General features: G+C 35.6%; 1 protein-coding gene and 1 long non-coding RNA gene across 5 annotated transcripts in view; one reads left to right on the top strand and one right to left on the bottom strand.

Annotated features, from left to right (window-relative positions):
• LOC125657049 (general transcription factor 3C polypeptide 1-like) overlaps positions 1-16,623 on the top strand; it is a 172,641-nt gene that overhangs the window by 43,773 nt on the left and 112,245 nt on the right. For all 4 annotated transcript variants that reach the window (XM_056145465.1, XM_056145467.1, XM_056145469.1 and 1 more), the window contains exons 13-20: positions 642-736; positions 1,124-1,267; positions 1,650-1,796; positions 2,978-3,064; positions 3,982-4,161; positions 8,409-8,511; positions 8,808-8,896; positions 9,699-9,890. In XM_056145465.1, the coding sequence (XP_056001440.1) occupies positions 642-736; positions 1,124-1,267; positions 1,650-1,796; positions 2,978-3,064; positions 3,982-4,161; positions 8,409-8,511; positions 8,808-8,896; positions 9,699-9,890 (1,037 nt within the window). The remainder of the gene's footprint in view (positions 1-641; positions 737-1,123; positions 1,268-1,649; positions 1,797-2,977; positions 3,065-3,981; positions 4,162-8,408; positions 8,512-8,807; positions 8,897-9,698; positions 9,891-16,623) is intronic.
• The window catches only part of LOC130048567 (uncharacterized), a 2,163-nt gene continuing 519 nt past the window's right edge, over positions 14,980-16,623 (bottom strand). Inside the window, exons 2-3 of the long non-coding RNA XR_008797347.1 lie at positions 16,364-16,526; positions 14,980-15,796 (exon numbers count right to left, since the gene is read on the bottom strand). This is a non-coding gene — a long non-coding RNA (uncharacterized LOC130048567). The remainder of the gene's footprint in view (positions 15,797-16,363; positions 16,527-16,623) is intronic.

Below are 16,623 nucleotides of genomic sequence, written 5' to 3'. Positions count from 1 at the left end.
TCGATATTCTATTTATCTTCAGGGCTGTTCCATTTAAACATATGGGGTACCAGGGGAAGGCAGTTTTTAAAAAAATGTCTGGGTGGTTCACACTGGTGCGGTATTGATTCTATGGTGTGTGGCTTATGCATGAAAATTGCTTCTATGGGTGTTTATTTTACCAAACCATTTACCAGGGTAATCTGTGAGAAAATATTCAGAAGAATTTAACACACGATTGACAGAGGGATGTTCTGTAAATTAGGCTTGAAATGGAATTGCATGTATTGAATGCTAAAATGAAGTTGATATCAAGATAAAAAAGTATTTTGTGCTGTATGATGTTAAAAAATTCTGATTTGGGAATATTTTAAATTCAACTTTTGGAATAAATCAATTTGCTTCTATAAGTGCCTATAAAGCTTCCGAAATCGTTATTTGCCTCTATGGGTGGATAGGAGTGTACCAAAATCACTTCTATGGGGGATCATCCTAATTTTCAAGTGTCTTCCCCCTGTCCTATGTATGTTTTACTAGAACAGCCCTCGGTATGTATTTGATACACAGGTATTCTGTTTTATAGTGCGGATTCTGTTTAATGCTGAGTATATTTTAATTATCATCAGTATATTTATGATACATCGGTATTTCTGTCTCCCCAGTGAAAGCCACTTGTCGTCAGATGGTACGGATCAACACTATCCTGGACTTCATCAAAGAAAACAAGATTGTGGATGGGGTGTATCCCATCGTCAAGGTAACACATGCAGTTGGAAATGGAGAATATTTAACACACAAGTTAAATGGGTTGTTTTCTTGATGGTCTGAAATATGATGCGATTTGAAATGTCAGACACTTGCAGCCTTGGCAGGACACGAGTGTCATGTTTCTCCGAGTGTTTGTCACAGATATTACGAGTCTTTAAATGAATTGAGTTGTGGATGTATCCAACCAGCATTAGCAGTAAATATATACCATAGGTCAAGGTCGCAGGTCAACATGTGTTTTTTATGTACATATTCTGTTGTCGTAGGTCAAGGTCGCAGGTCAACATGTGTTTTTTATGTACATATTCTGTTGTCGTAGGTCAAGGTCGCAGGTCAGCATGTGTTTTTTATGTACATATTCTGTTGTTAATTACAGATGGTTCGGGAAAAGGAACGCAAAGAAAAATCTGTGTACGTCATCGACAAGCAGACCGTTGTTCGACTTCTGTTGGTGCTGTCGAAGGAGAAGAAGATCAACATTGTCAACACTGTGCTGCAGGACGGAATTAAAGAAAAACGAGTAGGTCGCATCACTGAAAACAAAGTCTGGTGAAAGTTTGTTAATGTATCGTATGTACAGTAAACCGTACATGCTCATAGTGAAGTGCTGGGGATGACTATAAACGTTATTCGTTATATACAATGGATTCATATTATGCTTTAAAAAAATGACAGGGAATGAAAATTACATCTGTAAGCCTGAATTCATTCGCATAGTCATTGTAACTGTGTTTTACTGTAAACGTGACTAAGCTTATTCAATGTAACTGTAACGTATTTTACTGTAAATGTGAATTCATTTTGAGTGGATTTATTGTAACCATGTTTTACTGTATACATTGTAAGCGTATTCGCTGTAACTGTGTAGTACTGTAATTAGATGAATGTGTTTGTGTCGACAGTTACAGATGATAATGAGTAAAGACATTGAGCCCACTGATCAGCTCGTAAAGTCCCTCATCGACCAAGCACACATGAAGTTTCAGGCCATCAACAACGAACAGCTGGCCAAGAAGAACGCACGAGATCGAGCGGTGCAGGAAAACGCAGTAAGACTTGTACTTAGGTCTAGTGCAGGAAAACGCAGTAAGGCTTGTACTTAGGTCTAGTGCAGGGGTTGATTTGTGGTTCAAGCTTTGATTTGGGTGACCGGGTAGCGTAGTGGCTAACACATTCACTTCTCACGGCTGCATCCCAAGTTTGATCCTTGGGATCAGCAGTGGTTGTATAGGAGAATTGTTGTTGCTGTGTCCTCCAGGTACTCAGCTTTCCTACCTCATCACGTAAATATTGTAGCTGACAGGAAGCACTATTACACTGTGATATATCAGAGTTGTAGAACTTGTTCGTAAATCATCGTAAAATAGATGAAGTTTATAAGCCTTGTTTTAAAGCTGTATATATTAATGGTTTGAGCAAAGAGCTTTAGAATGAAGATTATGGATTACCTGGGTTAGAATGACATTTATGGATTACCTGAGTTAGAATGACAATTATGGATTACCTGAGTTAGAATGACAATTATGGATTACCTGGGTTAGAATGACAATTATGGATTACCTCAGTGCCTCAGGTGACTTATTGTAAGTGGTTGTTGTCTATAAACATTTGAATACGATCAACTTTTCCCTGAAAGCACATGGCTGTTTCTCATCAGATTTTGTATGGAATGTCTTTGTGGTCAGAAGTATTAAAATTGTGAATTTCCTCGTCACATCAACCCCCCACCCCTACCCCACCCCACCCCCTGGGGCATAAGAAGTGACTTCAAAACCTTAAAAAATAATCTCTAAAAACTTCCCTTTTCTCTTTCTGTTCTCTTAGATGTTAACATAAGTAAGGAAGCTCAATAAGAACACAAATAAAGATAAAAATATAACTATAAGAAATAAGATAGGGGAATTGTATTATTTGATCATGTGACTAATTTCATGTTATGTCCTAAATAAACCCCAAAAATGTTATCTAGCTCGGATTTCTCGAAAAATAATAATTAAAGTTTGAGTTTTCTTCTATTTGAGTAGTCGAAATCTGAGTAAAATCTCAGACTTAAGTCCAGGTTTCGACTTTAGTTTATTTCGAGAAATCCAGACTGGATTTCTTGAATGTGTAGAAAATGTGTGTGTGTGTGTGTGCTTGTATGTGTGTGTGCCTGTGTGTGTGAACTTGTGCTGTTTATTTGTTTATACATGTGTATTTCTATTTGTGTTGTATAATTCAATGACTTCAGAACATACCCGAGACTGCAAGAGAGAGCATTTTCCAAATCATGTCATATCGCAGCAAGCTGAAGGCCGGCGACATGATGTACGACGTGGTAAGGCATTATATCTTACTGAGTACATGCAGGTCAGATCGAGATCTTCCTGTAGATTGACCTGTCCTTCTAATCTGTGTCTTACTGAGTACATGCAGGTCAGATCGAGATCTTCCTGTAGATTGACATGTCCTTCTAATCTGCGAGGTTTATTTTATTTAATCAATAAATGACAAAGTATCAGAAATATTGTGTCATCTGCTATGTTTTATGATAGGATCGAATAATTCCGAGCTTTCGGATTGGTTAATATCTAACAAACTAAAAAACTTAAACAAAATGCTCACCTGCATGTGTCTTAAAGGTGAATATAACATGTGATTTCTCCAACATGGAACCAAAATTAGATTGGGAATTTAGATCTCAGACTGGTGCACTTTATTATTATAATATGAATAAATGAGATCATTGATATGTTTACAAATTATTTGAAACAAATGAAACACAACAAAATATATAATCACTTTTAATCAATTTTACTGGGCTTGCTAAAAATAGCCAATGCGTAAAAACCGATTTGATGGATGTTAAAACAGTAAACAAAATCTGAATGAGCAATATTTAAAGTTGGATTGACAAGTGATGAAATTTTGTTGTCTGTACCTTCATAATGAGTGGCCTGTATCAATGCTCTTTGTAAGATCTGTTTGATTTATACAGTTACAATTAACAGTAGTAACGATACCCATGTCCTATTGACCTCACAACAACACTAGAAATAGCTGGGAAAGTCTTCACTCTATCTGCCAAATCAACGAATCTTAGGATTTTCTCAGAAAATAGCAAATAGTATGATATGTACTGTATATGTGACATCATAAGTGACTGATCCATACAGCGAATTCTAGATACTCATGGACATGAATGATAGTTGTAAATTCTCGTAAATGTTTGTAATAATGGAAATATTTTTGTAGGCCTATTCCAAGCATTACGACTTTAGACCCAAGTACTCTCGTGCTCACATCCTACACAGTCTGCTGTGGTATCTGGTGTATGGATTCCCTGATTCGGCCCCCTCCCCGGTAATTACCGCAGCCGGGGAAGAGGACACTTCCACTCCGACCACCTCCGATAGCAACATCCATGAAGAGAATGTAAGTGACACACAGAGGGACTATATTATTTGTTGGCCAATGGTCATGGTTTTGATTTCCTGCTGACCAATGGTCCTGACATTGATTTTCAGCTGACCAATTTTCCTGACATTGATTTTCAGCTGACCAATTTGCTAAGTCTCATGATTTGTTAACAGAAATATACAGTAAAAGTATTGGTAGTGTAATGTCCGATTGTAATCTCTCCTACTAATGTATAACAGTCCTCACTGTAATGTATGACATAGTTCTCACTGTAATCTCTCACTGTAATGTATGACATAGTCCTCACTGTAATGTATGACATAGTCCTCACTGTAATGTATGACATAGTCCTCACTGTAATGTATGACATAATCCTCACTGTAATATCACTGTAATGTATGACATAGTCCTCACTGTAATATCTCACTGTAATATATAACATAGTCCTCACTGTAATGTATGACATAATCCTCACTGTAATATCACTGTAATGTATGACATAGTCCTCACTGTAATGTATAACATAGTCCTCATTGTAATGTATGACATAGTCCTCACTGTAATATCTCACTGTAATGTATGACATAATCCTCACTGTAATGTATAACATAGTCCTCATTGTAATGTATGACATAGTCCTCAGTGTAATGTATGACATAGTCCTCACTGTAATATCACTGTAATGTATGACATAGTCCTAACTGTAATATCTCACTGTAATGTATACCATAATCCTCATTGTAATGTATGATATAGTCCTCACTGTAATGTATAACATAGTCCTCACTGTAATGTATGACATAGTCCTCACTGTAATGTAGGACATAGTCCTCACTGTAATGTATAACATAGTCCTCACTGTAATGTGTGACATAGTCCTCACTGTAATATCACTGTAATGTATGACATAGTCCTAACTGTAATATCTCACTGTAATGTATAACATAATCCTCATTGTAATGTATTACATAGTCCTCACTGTAATCTATGACATAGTCCTCACTGTAATGTATAACATAGTCCTCACTGTAATGTATAACATAATCCTCATTGTAATGTATGACATAGTCCTCACTGTAATGTATAACATAGTCCTCACTGTAATGTATGACATAGTCCTCACTGTAATATCACTGTAATGTATGACATAGTCCTAACTGTAATATCTCACTGTAATGTATAACATAGTCCTCACTGTAATGTATGGCATAGTCCTCACTGTAATGTATGACATAGTCCTCACTGTAATGTATAACATAGTCCTCACTGTAATGTGTGACATAGTCCTCACTGTAATATCACTGTAATGTATGACATAGTCCTCACTGTAATATCTCACTGTAATGTATAACATAATCCTCATTGTAATGTATTACATAGTCCTCACTGTAATCTATGACATAGTCCTCACTGTAATGTATAACATAATCCTCATTGTAATGTATGACATAGTCCTCACTGTAATGTATAACATAGTCCTCACTGTAATGTGTGACATAGTCCTCACTGTAATATCACTGTAATGTATGACATAGTCCTAACTGTAATATCTCACTGTAATGTATACCATAATCCTCATTGTAATGTATGACATAGTCCTCAGTGTAATCTCTCAGTGTAATGTATGACATAGTCCTCACTGTAATGTATGACATAGTCCTCACTGTAATGTATGACATAGTCCTCATTGTAATGTATGACATAGTCCTCACTGTAATATCTCACTGTAATGTATGACATAGTCCTCACTGTAATGTATGACATAGTCCTCACTGTAATGTATGACATAGTTCTCACTGTAATCTCTCACTGTAATGTATGACATAGTCCTCACTGTAATGTATGACATAGTCCTCACTGTAATGTATGATATAGTCCTCACTGTAATGTATAACATAGTCCTCACTGTAATGTATGACATAGTCCTCACTGTAATATCTCACTGTAATGTATAACATAGTCCTCACTGTAATGTATGACATAGTCCTCACTGTAATATCACTGCAGTGTATGGCATAGTCTTCACTGTAATATCTCACTGTAATGCATAACATAATCCTCATTGTAATGTATGACATAGTCCTCATTGTAATGTATAACATAGTCCTCACTGTAATGTATGACATAGTCCTCACTGTAATGTATGACATAGTCCTCACTGTAATATCCCACTGTAATGTATAACATAATCCTCATTGTAATGTATGACATAGTCCTCAGTGTTATGTATAACATAGTCCTCAGTGTAATCTCTCACTGTAATGTATAACATAGTTCTCACTGTAATGTATGACATAGTCCTCATTGTAAAGTATGATATAGTCTTCATTGTAATGTATGACATAGTCCTCATTTTTGTAATCTCTCACTGTAATGTATGACATAGTCCTCACTGTAATGTATGACATAGTCCTCATTGTAATGTATGACATAGTCCTCACTGTAATGTATAACATAGTCCTCAGTGTAATGTATGACATAGTCCTCACTGTAATGTATGACATAGTCCTCACTGTAATGTATGACATAGTCCTCACTGTAATGTATAACATAGTCCTCACTGTAATGTATGACATATTCCTCTCTGTAATGTATGACATAGTCCTCACTGTAATATCACACTGTAATGTATGACATAGTCCTCACTGTAATGTATGGCATAGTCCTCACTGTAATGTATGACATAGTCCTCACTGTAATCTTTCACTGTAATGTATGACATAGTCCTCACTGTAATGTATGACAGTCCTCATTGTAATGTATGACATAGTCCTCATTGTAATGTATGATATAGTCTTCATTGTAATGTATGACATAGTCCTCATTCTTGTAATCTCTCACTGTAATGTATGACAGAGTCCTCACTGTAATCTGTCATTGTAATGTATGACATAGTCCTCAGTGTAATGTATGACATAGTCCTCACTGTAATGTAGGACATAGTCCTCACTGTACTGTAGGATATAGTCCTCACTGTACTGTATGACATAGTCCTCACTGTACTGTATGACATAGTCCTCACTGTAATGTAGGACATAGTTCTCACTGTACTGTATGACATAGTCCTCACTGTAATGTAGGACATAGTCCTCACTGTAATGTAGGACATAGTCCTCACTGTACTGTAGGACATAGTCCTCACTGTACTGTATGGCATAGTCCTCACTGTAATATCACTGTAATGTATGACATAGTCCTCACTGTAATATATGACATAGTCCTCACTGTAATGTATGACATAATCCTCACTGTAATGTATGACATAGTCCTCACTGTACTGTATGACATAGTCCTCACTGTAATGTATCACTGTAATGTATGACATAGTCCTCACTGTAATGTATGACATAGTCCTCACTGTAATATATCACTGTAATGTATAACATAGTCCTCACTGTAATGTATGACATAGTTCTCACTGTAATGTATGACATAGTCCTCACTGTTATGTATTACATAGTCCTCATTGTAATGTATGGCATAGTCCTCACTGTAATGTATGACATAGTCCTCACTGTAATGTATGACATAGTCCTCACTGTAATTATACCCCCCGCAACAAGTTGGGGGGGGGGGGGGGTTATACTGGAATCGGGTTTTCCGTCCGTCCGTCTGTAGACGCAATGGTTTCCGGGCTCCAAAGCATTATCCTTTCCACCTACCGTCACCATATCATATATATGGACTACCCATGGGATGAAGATGTTCCCTATCGATTTTGGGGTCAAAAGGTCTAAGGTCAAGCGCACTGGACATCGAAGTAGCAATATGGTTTCCAGGCTCTAAAGCGTTATCCTTTCCACCTACAGTCACCATATCATACATATGGACTACCCATGGGATGAAGATGTTCCCTATCGATTTTGGGGTCAGAAGGTCAAAGGTCACGCACACTGGACATCGAAGTAGCAATATGGTTTCCGGGCTCTAAAGCGTTATCCTTTCCACCTACAGTCACCATATCATATATATGGACTACCCATGGGATGAAGATGTTCCCTATCGATTTTGGGGTCAAAAGGTCAAAGGTCACGCGCACTGGACATCGAAGTAGCAATATGGTTCGGTTTGTCATGCCATTTGTTTTTTACACTCAGAAAAGAGGTAGTTTATACCTATTACCAATACCCTTTGGGAGATTGGGGTAAGCGGGGGGTATTCTTAGTGAGCATTGCTCACAGTACCTCTTGTTTCCTATGTAATGTATGACATAGTCTGATTATCTCCTGCTGATGTTCAATGTTGTGTTTGATTCACAATAGGAAGAGGACATCCTTTTGTTGATAAAAAGAATACCGAGACCACACATGTACAAGGACGAGATGTCATGGAAACGCTTCCTGTCCCCTCTACCTAAGCACAAAGGTCAGTGCCTGCAAAAAAAGACGTAACTCTTTGTAGTGTAAATTCAGTCTGTAGATATAAAAAATTGGGAAACTTTTTGCATATTACATGTATGTGACATGTGTGTACGAGTTTTAGCCTAAAACTTTTCTACAAATCAATGCATGGATTTATTTGGTATCACATTGAACTGAAGTTTATTAAACAATTGATTCAGAAGTTATTCTGTGATATGTAAGTTACATTGATTGGCTGATATCATTTGTAGGTTATGCTGTGACATGTAAGATAAATTAATCGGCTGATATCGTTTGTAGGCTATGGAGAAGGCTGGTTCCTAGTCAGTGATATTCTACTGAAATTACCTTTGGTTGTTTTCTGCAACATCTTCTATATTCCGTACAAGGTAAGTTGTCAATCACAGACACGACTGCACTCAGCAAAATGTCTGCCTAATATACACAGGAAAACTGTAAATTCTCCAACAATCACAGACACGACTGCACTCAGCAAAATGTCTGCGTAATATACACAGGAAAACTGTCAATTCTCCTACAATCACAGACACGACTGCACTCAGCAAAATGTCTGCCTAAATCACACAGGAAAACTGTAAATTCTCCTACAATCACAGACACGACTGCACTCAGCAAAATGTCTGCCTAAATCACACAGGAAAACTGTAAATTCTCCTACAATCACAGACACGACTGCACTCAGCAAAATGTCTGCCTAAATCTCACAGGAAAACTGTAAATTCCCCAACAGTATTTTGAAGTGGACTCAGAATTTTTACTATATAATCTACCCAACGATACTATTTACGGATATTATGTACTATAGTTTTACTACTGTGGGGTAGATATTTACTACTGTGATCTAGAGTTTTACTAATGTGGGCTCGATATTTACTAATGTGGGCTCGATATTTACTCATGTGGGCTATGTATTTATTAATGTGGGCTAGATATTTACTGATGTGGGCTATATATTTACTAGATAAACGTGGGCTATATATTTACTGACGTGGGCTATATATTTACTAGATAAATGTGGGCTATATATTTACTGACGTGAGCTATATATTTACTAGATAAATGTGGGCTAGATATTTACTGACGTGGGCTATATATTTACTAGATAAATGTGAGTTAGATATTTACTGGTGAAAGTTACTGAACTGAAGAGCGGTGGTTTTTCTCCTGTAGATCCGCGGTTTGAAAGAGTTGCTGGAAGATCCAGAGAGAAGTCTGTATCCCGTCATCAGTCTGCCAAAGCCCATCACCCAGCAGCTGTTGTACGCTAGGAAGTACATCTTCTCCTTCTACTCTAACTGCATCAACCTGTGTAACATGGGCCTAATTACGATCGGGCCGCAGATAATGAAGGAGAAGGACAAGGTAAGGAGTGATGTCATCAATCTGGAAGTGTTTACGTCAACTTGTCTCCGCGGATTTAAGAGAAAATACTATAGGTTTATTTTTAGGGTTTTAGTCTTACAAATCAAAGTTACATGTAGTACAATGTATTAACTTTTAAAAGTTAGATTTTTTTCTTTACCAGACAAGAACATTTACTGTTATACACCCAACTTTAAGATATGCATAAGATGTTGATAATGTGAATATTTAAATATTTACATAAATAAAAATCACACACACCATTGTTTTAGGTATTCCATTCTCATTTGTTTACTTTTTTACCTTTTACATGCATTTCATAGCTAATAACAGGGTGGGTGCCCCATTTTTTTCAGCATGTGATTTATAAATATTTTATAAACCTTCATTCACAAGATTCTGGCCAAAGACTGAATTTCGTTCATGAGGAGATAAAAGGAAAAGAATGCGCTTTTCTTTCACAGAAAATAGTTTAGTAGAGACATTTTTCTCAGTGCTTTTTTATACCATTGCTTGTCACAGGTAAACCTAAAGGATGTTTTGAAAAATAATTAAACAAAATTTTGTTTTTGACAAAAACTAAGTTTAATGAAAATATATATTGGCAATTGATACGATGCGAAAAATTGCTAAGAATTAATCGTCAGTAAAATTTCCAGATTTACGGTTAAGATTGTGTGTATGTTTTCGCATTACTTTAGGTCCTCAGCAGCACTCATTGAAGACCAATGGTTCTCGTTTCATACTTACGCAAGAACATGAAAAGAGGTCAAATATTTCATCCATAGAAAGTTCTGTGTGCATGTCTTTATTTGTACGGGTGCTGTCTGTTACAGGTGTTTATTTGTGATGCTGCTGTTGTCTGTTACAGGTGTTTATTTGTGATGCTATTGTCTGTTACAGGTGTTTATTTGTGCTGGTGTTGTCTGTTACAGGTGTTTATTTGTGATGCTGTTGTCTGTTACAGGTGTTTATTTGTGATGCTGTTGTCTGTTACAGGTGTTTATTTGTGGTGGTGTTGTCTGTTACAGGTGTTTATTTGTGGTGGTGTTGTCTGTTACAGGTGTTTATTTGTGGTGGTGTTTTCTGTTACAGGTGTTTATTTGTGCTGGTGTTGTCTGTTACAGGTGTTTATTTGTGATGCTGTTGTCTGTTACAGGTGTTTATTTGTGGTGGTGTTGTCTGTTACAGGTGTTTATTTGTGGTGGTGTTGTCTGTTACAGGTGTTTATTTGTGGTGGTGTTGTCTGTTACAGGTGTTTATTTGTGCTGGTGTTGTCTGTTACAGGTGTTTATTTGTGATGCTGTTGTCTGTTACAGGTGTTTATTTGTGATGCTGCTGTCTGTTACAGGTGTTTATTTGTGTTGGTGTTGTCTGTTACAGGTGTTTATTTGTGCTGGTGTTGTCTGTTACAGGTGTTTATTTGTGATGCTGTTGTCTGTTACAGGTGTTTATTTGTGATGCTGTTGTCTGTTACAGGTGTTTATTTGTGGTGGTGTTGTCTGTTACAAGTGTTTATTTGTGCTGGTGTTGTCTGTTACAGGTGTTTATTTGTGTTGGTGTTGTCTGTTACAGGTGTTTATTTGTGATGCTGTTGTCTGTTACAGGTGTTTATTTGTGCTGGTGTTGTCTGTTACAGGTGTTTATTTGTGATGCTGCTGTCTGTTACAGGTGTTTATTTGTGCTGGTGTTGTCTGTTACAGGTGTTTATTTGTGATGCTGTTGTCTGTTACAGGTGTTTATTTGTGATGCTGCTGTCTGTTACAGGTGTTTATTTGTGCTGGTGTTGTCTGTTACAGGTGTTTATTTGTGCTGGTGTTGTCTGTTACAGGTGTTTATTTGTGATGCTGCTGTCTGTTACAGGTGTTTATTTGTGTTGGTGTTGTCTGTTACAGGTGTTTATTTGTGCTGGTGTTGTCTGTTACAGGTGTTTATTTGTGATGCTGCTGTCTGTTACAGGTGTTTATTTGTGCTGGTGTTGTCTGTTACAGGTGTTTATTTGTGATGCTGTTGTCTGTTACAGGTGTTTATTTGTGGTGGTGTTGTCTGTTACAGGTGTTTATTTGTGGTGGTGTTGTCTGTTACAGGTGTTTATTTGTGTTGGTGTTGTCTGTTACAGGTGTTTATTTGTGGTGGTGTTGTCTGTTACAGGTGTTTATTTGTGGTGGTGTTGTCTGTTACAGGTGTTTATTTGTGGTGGTGTTGTCTGTTACAGGTGTTTATTTGTGTTGGTGTTGTCTGTTACAGGTGTTTATTTGTGCTGGTGCTGCTGTCTGTTACAGGTGTTTATTTGTGCTGGTGTTGTCTGTTACAGGTGTTTATTTGTGTTGGTGTTGTCTGTTACAGGTGTTTATTTGTGCTGGTGTTGTCTGTTACAGGTGTTTATTTGTGATGCTGTTGTCTGTTACAGGTGTTTATTTGTGGTGGTGTTGTCTGTTACAGGTGTTTATTTGTGGTGGTGTTGTCTGTTACAGGTGTTTATTTGTGCTGGTGTTGTCTGTTACAGGTGTTTATTTGTGATGCTGCTGTCTGTTACAGGTGTTTATTTGTGCTGGTGCTGCTGTCTGTTACAGGTGTTTATTTGTGCTGGTGTTGTCTGTTACAGGTGTTTATTTGTGTTGGTGTTGTCTGTTACAGGTGTTTATTTGTGGTGGTGTTGTCTGTTACAGGTGTTTATTTGTGGTGGTGTTGTCTGTTACAGGTGTTTATTTGTGGTGGTGTTGTCTGTTACAGGTGTTTATTTGTGCTGGTGTTGTGTGTTACAGGTGTTTATTTGTGCTGGTGTTGTGTGTTACAGGTGTTTATTTGTGCTGGTGCTGCTGTCTGTTACAGGTGTTTATTTGTGATGCTATTGTCTGTTACAGGTGTTTATTTGTGCTGTTGTTGTCTGTTACAGGTGTTTATTTGTGGTGGTGTTGTCTGTTACAGGTGTTTATTTGTGGTGGTGTTGTCTGTTACAGGTGTTTATTTGTGGTGGTGTTGTCTGTTACAGGTGTTTATTTGTGCTGGTGTTGTGTGTTACAGGTGTTTATTTGTGCTGGTGTTGTCTGTTACAGGTGTTTATTTGTGGTGGTGTTGTCTGTTACAGGTGTTTATTTGTGATGCTGTTGTCTGTTACAGGTGTTTATTTGTGATGCTGCTGTCTGTTACAGGTGTTTATTTGTGATGCTGTTGTCTGTTACAGGTGTTTATTTGTGCTGGTGTTGTCTGTTACAGGTGTTTATTTGTGATGCTGCTGTCTGTTACAGGTGTTTATTTGTGCTGGTGCTGCTGTCTGTTACAGGTGTTTATTTGTGCTGTTGTTGTCTGTTACAGGTGTTTATTTGTGCTGTTGTTGTCTGTTACAGGTGTTTATTTGTGCTGTTGTTGTCTGTTACAGGTGTTTATTTGTGCTGGTGTTGTCTGTTACAGGTGTTTATTTGTGATGCTGTTGTCTGTTACAGGTGTTTATTTGTGCTGGTGTTGTCTGTTACAGGTGTTTATTTGTGCTGGTGTTGTCTGTTACAGGTGTTTATTTGTGATGTTGCTCTCTGTTACAGGTGTTTATTTGTTTGTTTGATATTCGTAGGATTGGTTAACTATATATCGTTAACCGATTGGTGACTGTATTATCTGCCATAATACTATCCATCTCATGGCGATCCAGCCTCACCCTCCAACACCTCCCAAATGCACCAACATAGTGAAGTTGAAGTGTGTTGTAGTAACATTCCATATGCTCCATATGGGATGTATGGGTTGTCCCATGGTTTAAAAATAAATAAATATAAATAAATAAGGACCATCGTGTACCAACACATCTAATGACTGCGGTACTGTCTTTTGATGGCCGGACACATACATGTGATGGTCGTATGTCATAAATCATAATGAAATAAAGAAGTAACTTATATTTATAAAAACTAAATAAAAAGTAAAAATTAATGAAATAAATTATATTTTTTATTTATATAATAATTTTATTTAATTTGTTCAATAAATTAAAAGGAAAAAATTCAATAAATAAATTAAAATTAAATAATTAAATAATTTTTTATTTATAATAAATTATATTTTTATTTATATATATAATAATTTTAATAATGATTTTTATTTAATTTATTCCTTAAGTATATTAAAATTTTAAAAAAATTTAATAAGTAAATATAAAATTAAATATTTAAAATATTTGTTATTTATTTGGATTCTAATAGAAGGTAATAATTAGTAATCGCACGAGTCTCCATCCTTCGTCCAATTCAAGATACACCGAAATAAATATACCATAACTATTACATAATTATTAATATTAGTAACAGGTGATAGTAATAGGGATGTAGGTATGTATATACATGTGAAATAACTAAAATATATACAGAAAAGAATTAGGGTAGGGTCGCCAAAGAAAATTTTGATAATAGAGTGCCACTAGTTATTAATTTGTTAATCATAAATTATAAAATTATGCCAGACAACAATTTTGAGATCGTCATCAGGCAAGAATTTTGAGGTCGTCGTCAGGTGCTACACCTCAGACCCCCCATATGGAAAAATAATACATAAAAGTATATTTTTAATATATTATTAATACAGTCATTTTTGTACTTTTTTGAAATAATACAAAAAAAATATATTATTTTTGTATCACAAAAAAAATGGGTAACTCATTTTTATATTAAATTCTGACTTTGATTTTTTAAAGGGTATTATTTTTGTATCATTTTGGACTTAGATTATTTTCAATATATTATTTTTGTATTTTTAGGGACTTAGTTTTTTTTCAAGCTTATTATTTTTGTATCAAAATTAAACTTAGTCATTTTCACTGTATTATAATTGTATTTTTTTTTAACTTAGTCATTTTTAATCCAAATCTTTGATTTTATATGTATTAATTTTGTATTATAATTGGACTTAAAAAAATTTCCCAGTGATTTTCATTGTATAAAAATTGACTAATTTTTAAATTGAAATATAAAACTTATAACTTGTGGAAAACATGATGCAAGATTTAGCTTCTCAACTTCACAGTAAAGATTTCAAACTTTTAAGTTTAGACAACTTTATCAGTTGCATGCATAATGAAATAATAAGGAAGTATACTTCTAAATAACACTGGAGACATTATTTATTGCATGATATTTCCAGGACAGTCTGTAAAATACAGTATAGTTTCTTTTGACTTCATCTAGGTTTCCCATTCTAATAATTGTCATGCAGTCTAATTCTACTGATAACTCTTAAATAAGCTTTTCAATAAGATACAATGTACCATTGTACCTTATTAATACTATCTTCTCATCAAAATAACACAATAAAAATTGTAATCTCTGAACTCAACAAATTATTTCTCCACTTTGTTTGGGTTTACTGCAAGTGGCAGTTGCTATTGCACACACAGAAAAATAAATAAAGTCCTACACATAAATGGCTATCAACTGTCCAGAGCTTGGTCTCAAAGAAATAATGTCACTGAAAAATATGTTGTGCAGAATATGAGCATTTACACATGTACTTCACATTATCTCCATTACTTCACTAAAGCATAGAATGATGGACCACAACAGTTCTCATTACACTATGATGAATGAACAATGTTTCAAGTTTCACAAAGCACATCTCGTCTAAAATCATGTCCACTAAAATGAACCACACTACTGTCTCGCCTGAAAGTGGCTCTGCACTCCACAAATTTTAAGGACATTTGGTTGATGAGCATAGTTCGTTTGAAAAACCATCACTGAATCCACAATAGGCAGAATATGGTAAGCACCTATTACAGATACTTTATCATTTTACACTGTCTTGTTGACTGATGTTTCTTCTCCATCTGACATTCCCTTGAAAAATTCTTGCTCGCAACTTCCATAATTTAAAGTTTGTGTCATCTTCTGGAGGAATTGATTGGCATAAGACATGTCAGATACCTGAAAATGAAACACAAGAAATCAACTGAAATTGAACATTTTCTCTGCAATTTTAATTTTCAAAAAAAAAAATTTCATTTTCAAAAATAAATGAGGGCATGAACTTTACTTGTTACTGTTTTATACCAGCATGCTTTACGAAGCGTGTTAGCACTTCAACAAAAGTATGCTGATGTGCAGCATTGTTGTTCATACAATTCATTCTAAAGATGTCTGACACTTTGATCTACAGGTTCACAGAGTTAATTTTGTTTTTTTAAATTCAACCGCAGGGGCATATATATATATATCTTCAATGTCCTCTAATGAAAGAATTTTTTTTTAAAACTGTAACACAGGCACCTGAAATTTTATCCTTAAGTTACAAATAATGCCATAGATTGAAAAAACATATATCACACCCCTCCCTATAAATGAATACATGCAACTTACTGTTAAAATTTTAGGTGTCTGTGATTGTAACATGCTTATTATTATTTTTTGTGGACATACTCTATCAACAGTTACTTGGGTTTATTAAAGGTCATAAATTGAATATTTCATGTTAAAGAATTGAATTACGTTTACCGTCATTACTTTCTGCAATGCTGCATCCTGGTATTATTCAATCAACATCATTGTCGTCTTCAAAGTCAGTCTGCTTCCTCAAACTTCAAAGTTAGATAGGCTATGCTATATCTCCCGGATTTTTAGGATTATCTGACAAGGAATAGTCGGCAGTTGGGAAAACCTATGATAGAATTGGTCACATGAAAACAAAAACAACTAAAATTTATGAACTTAAACAACGATATATTATTTCACATTGATCATCATCGGGAAACTAT

The sequence above is a fragment of the Ostrea edulis genome, chromosome 7, assembly GCF_947568905.1.
Source record: "Ostrea edulis chromosome 7, xbOstEdul1.1, whole genome shotgun sequence".
Taxonomy (NCBI): domain Eukaryota; kingdom Metazoa; phylum Mollusca; class Bivalvia; order Ostreida; family Ostreidae; genus Ostrea; species Ostrea edulis.
Note: the sequence above shows the minus strand (reverse complement) of the source record. Positions and strands in the feature narration are given on the sequence as shown.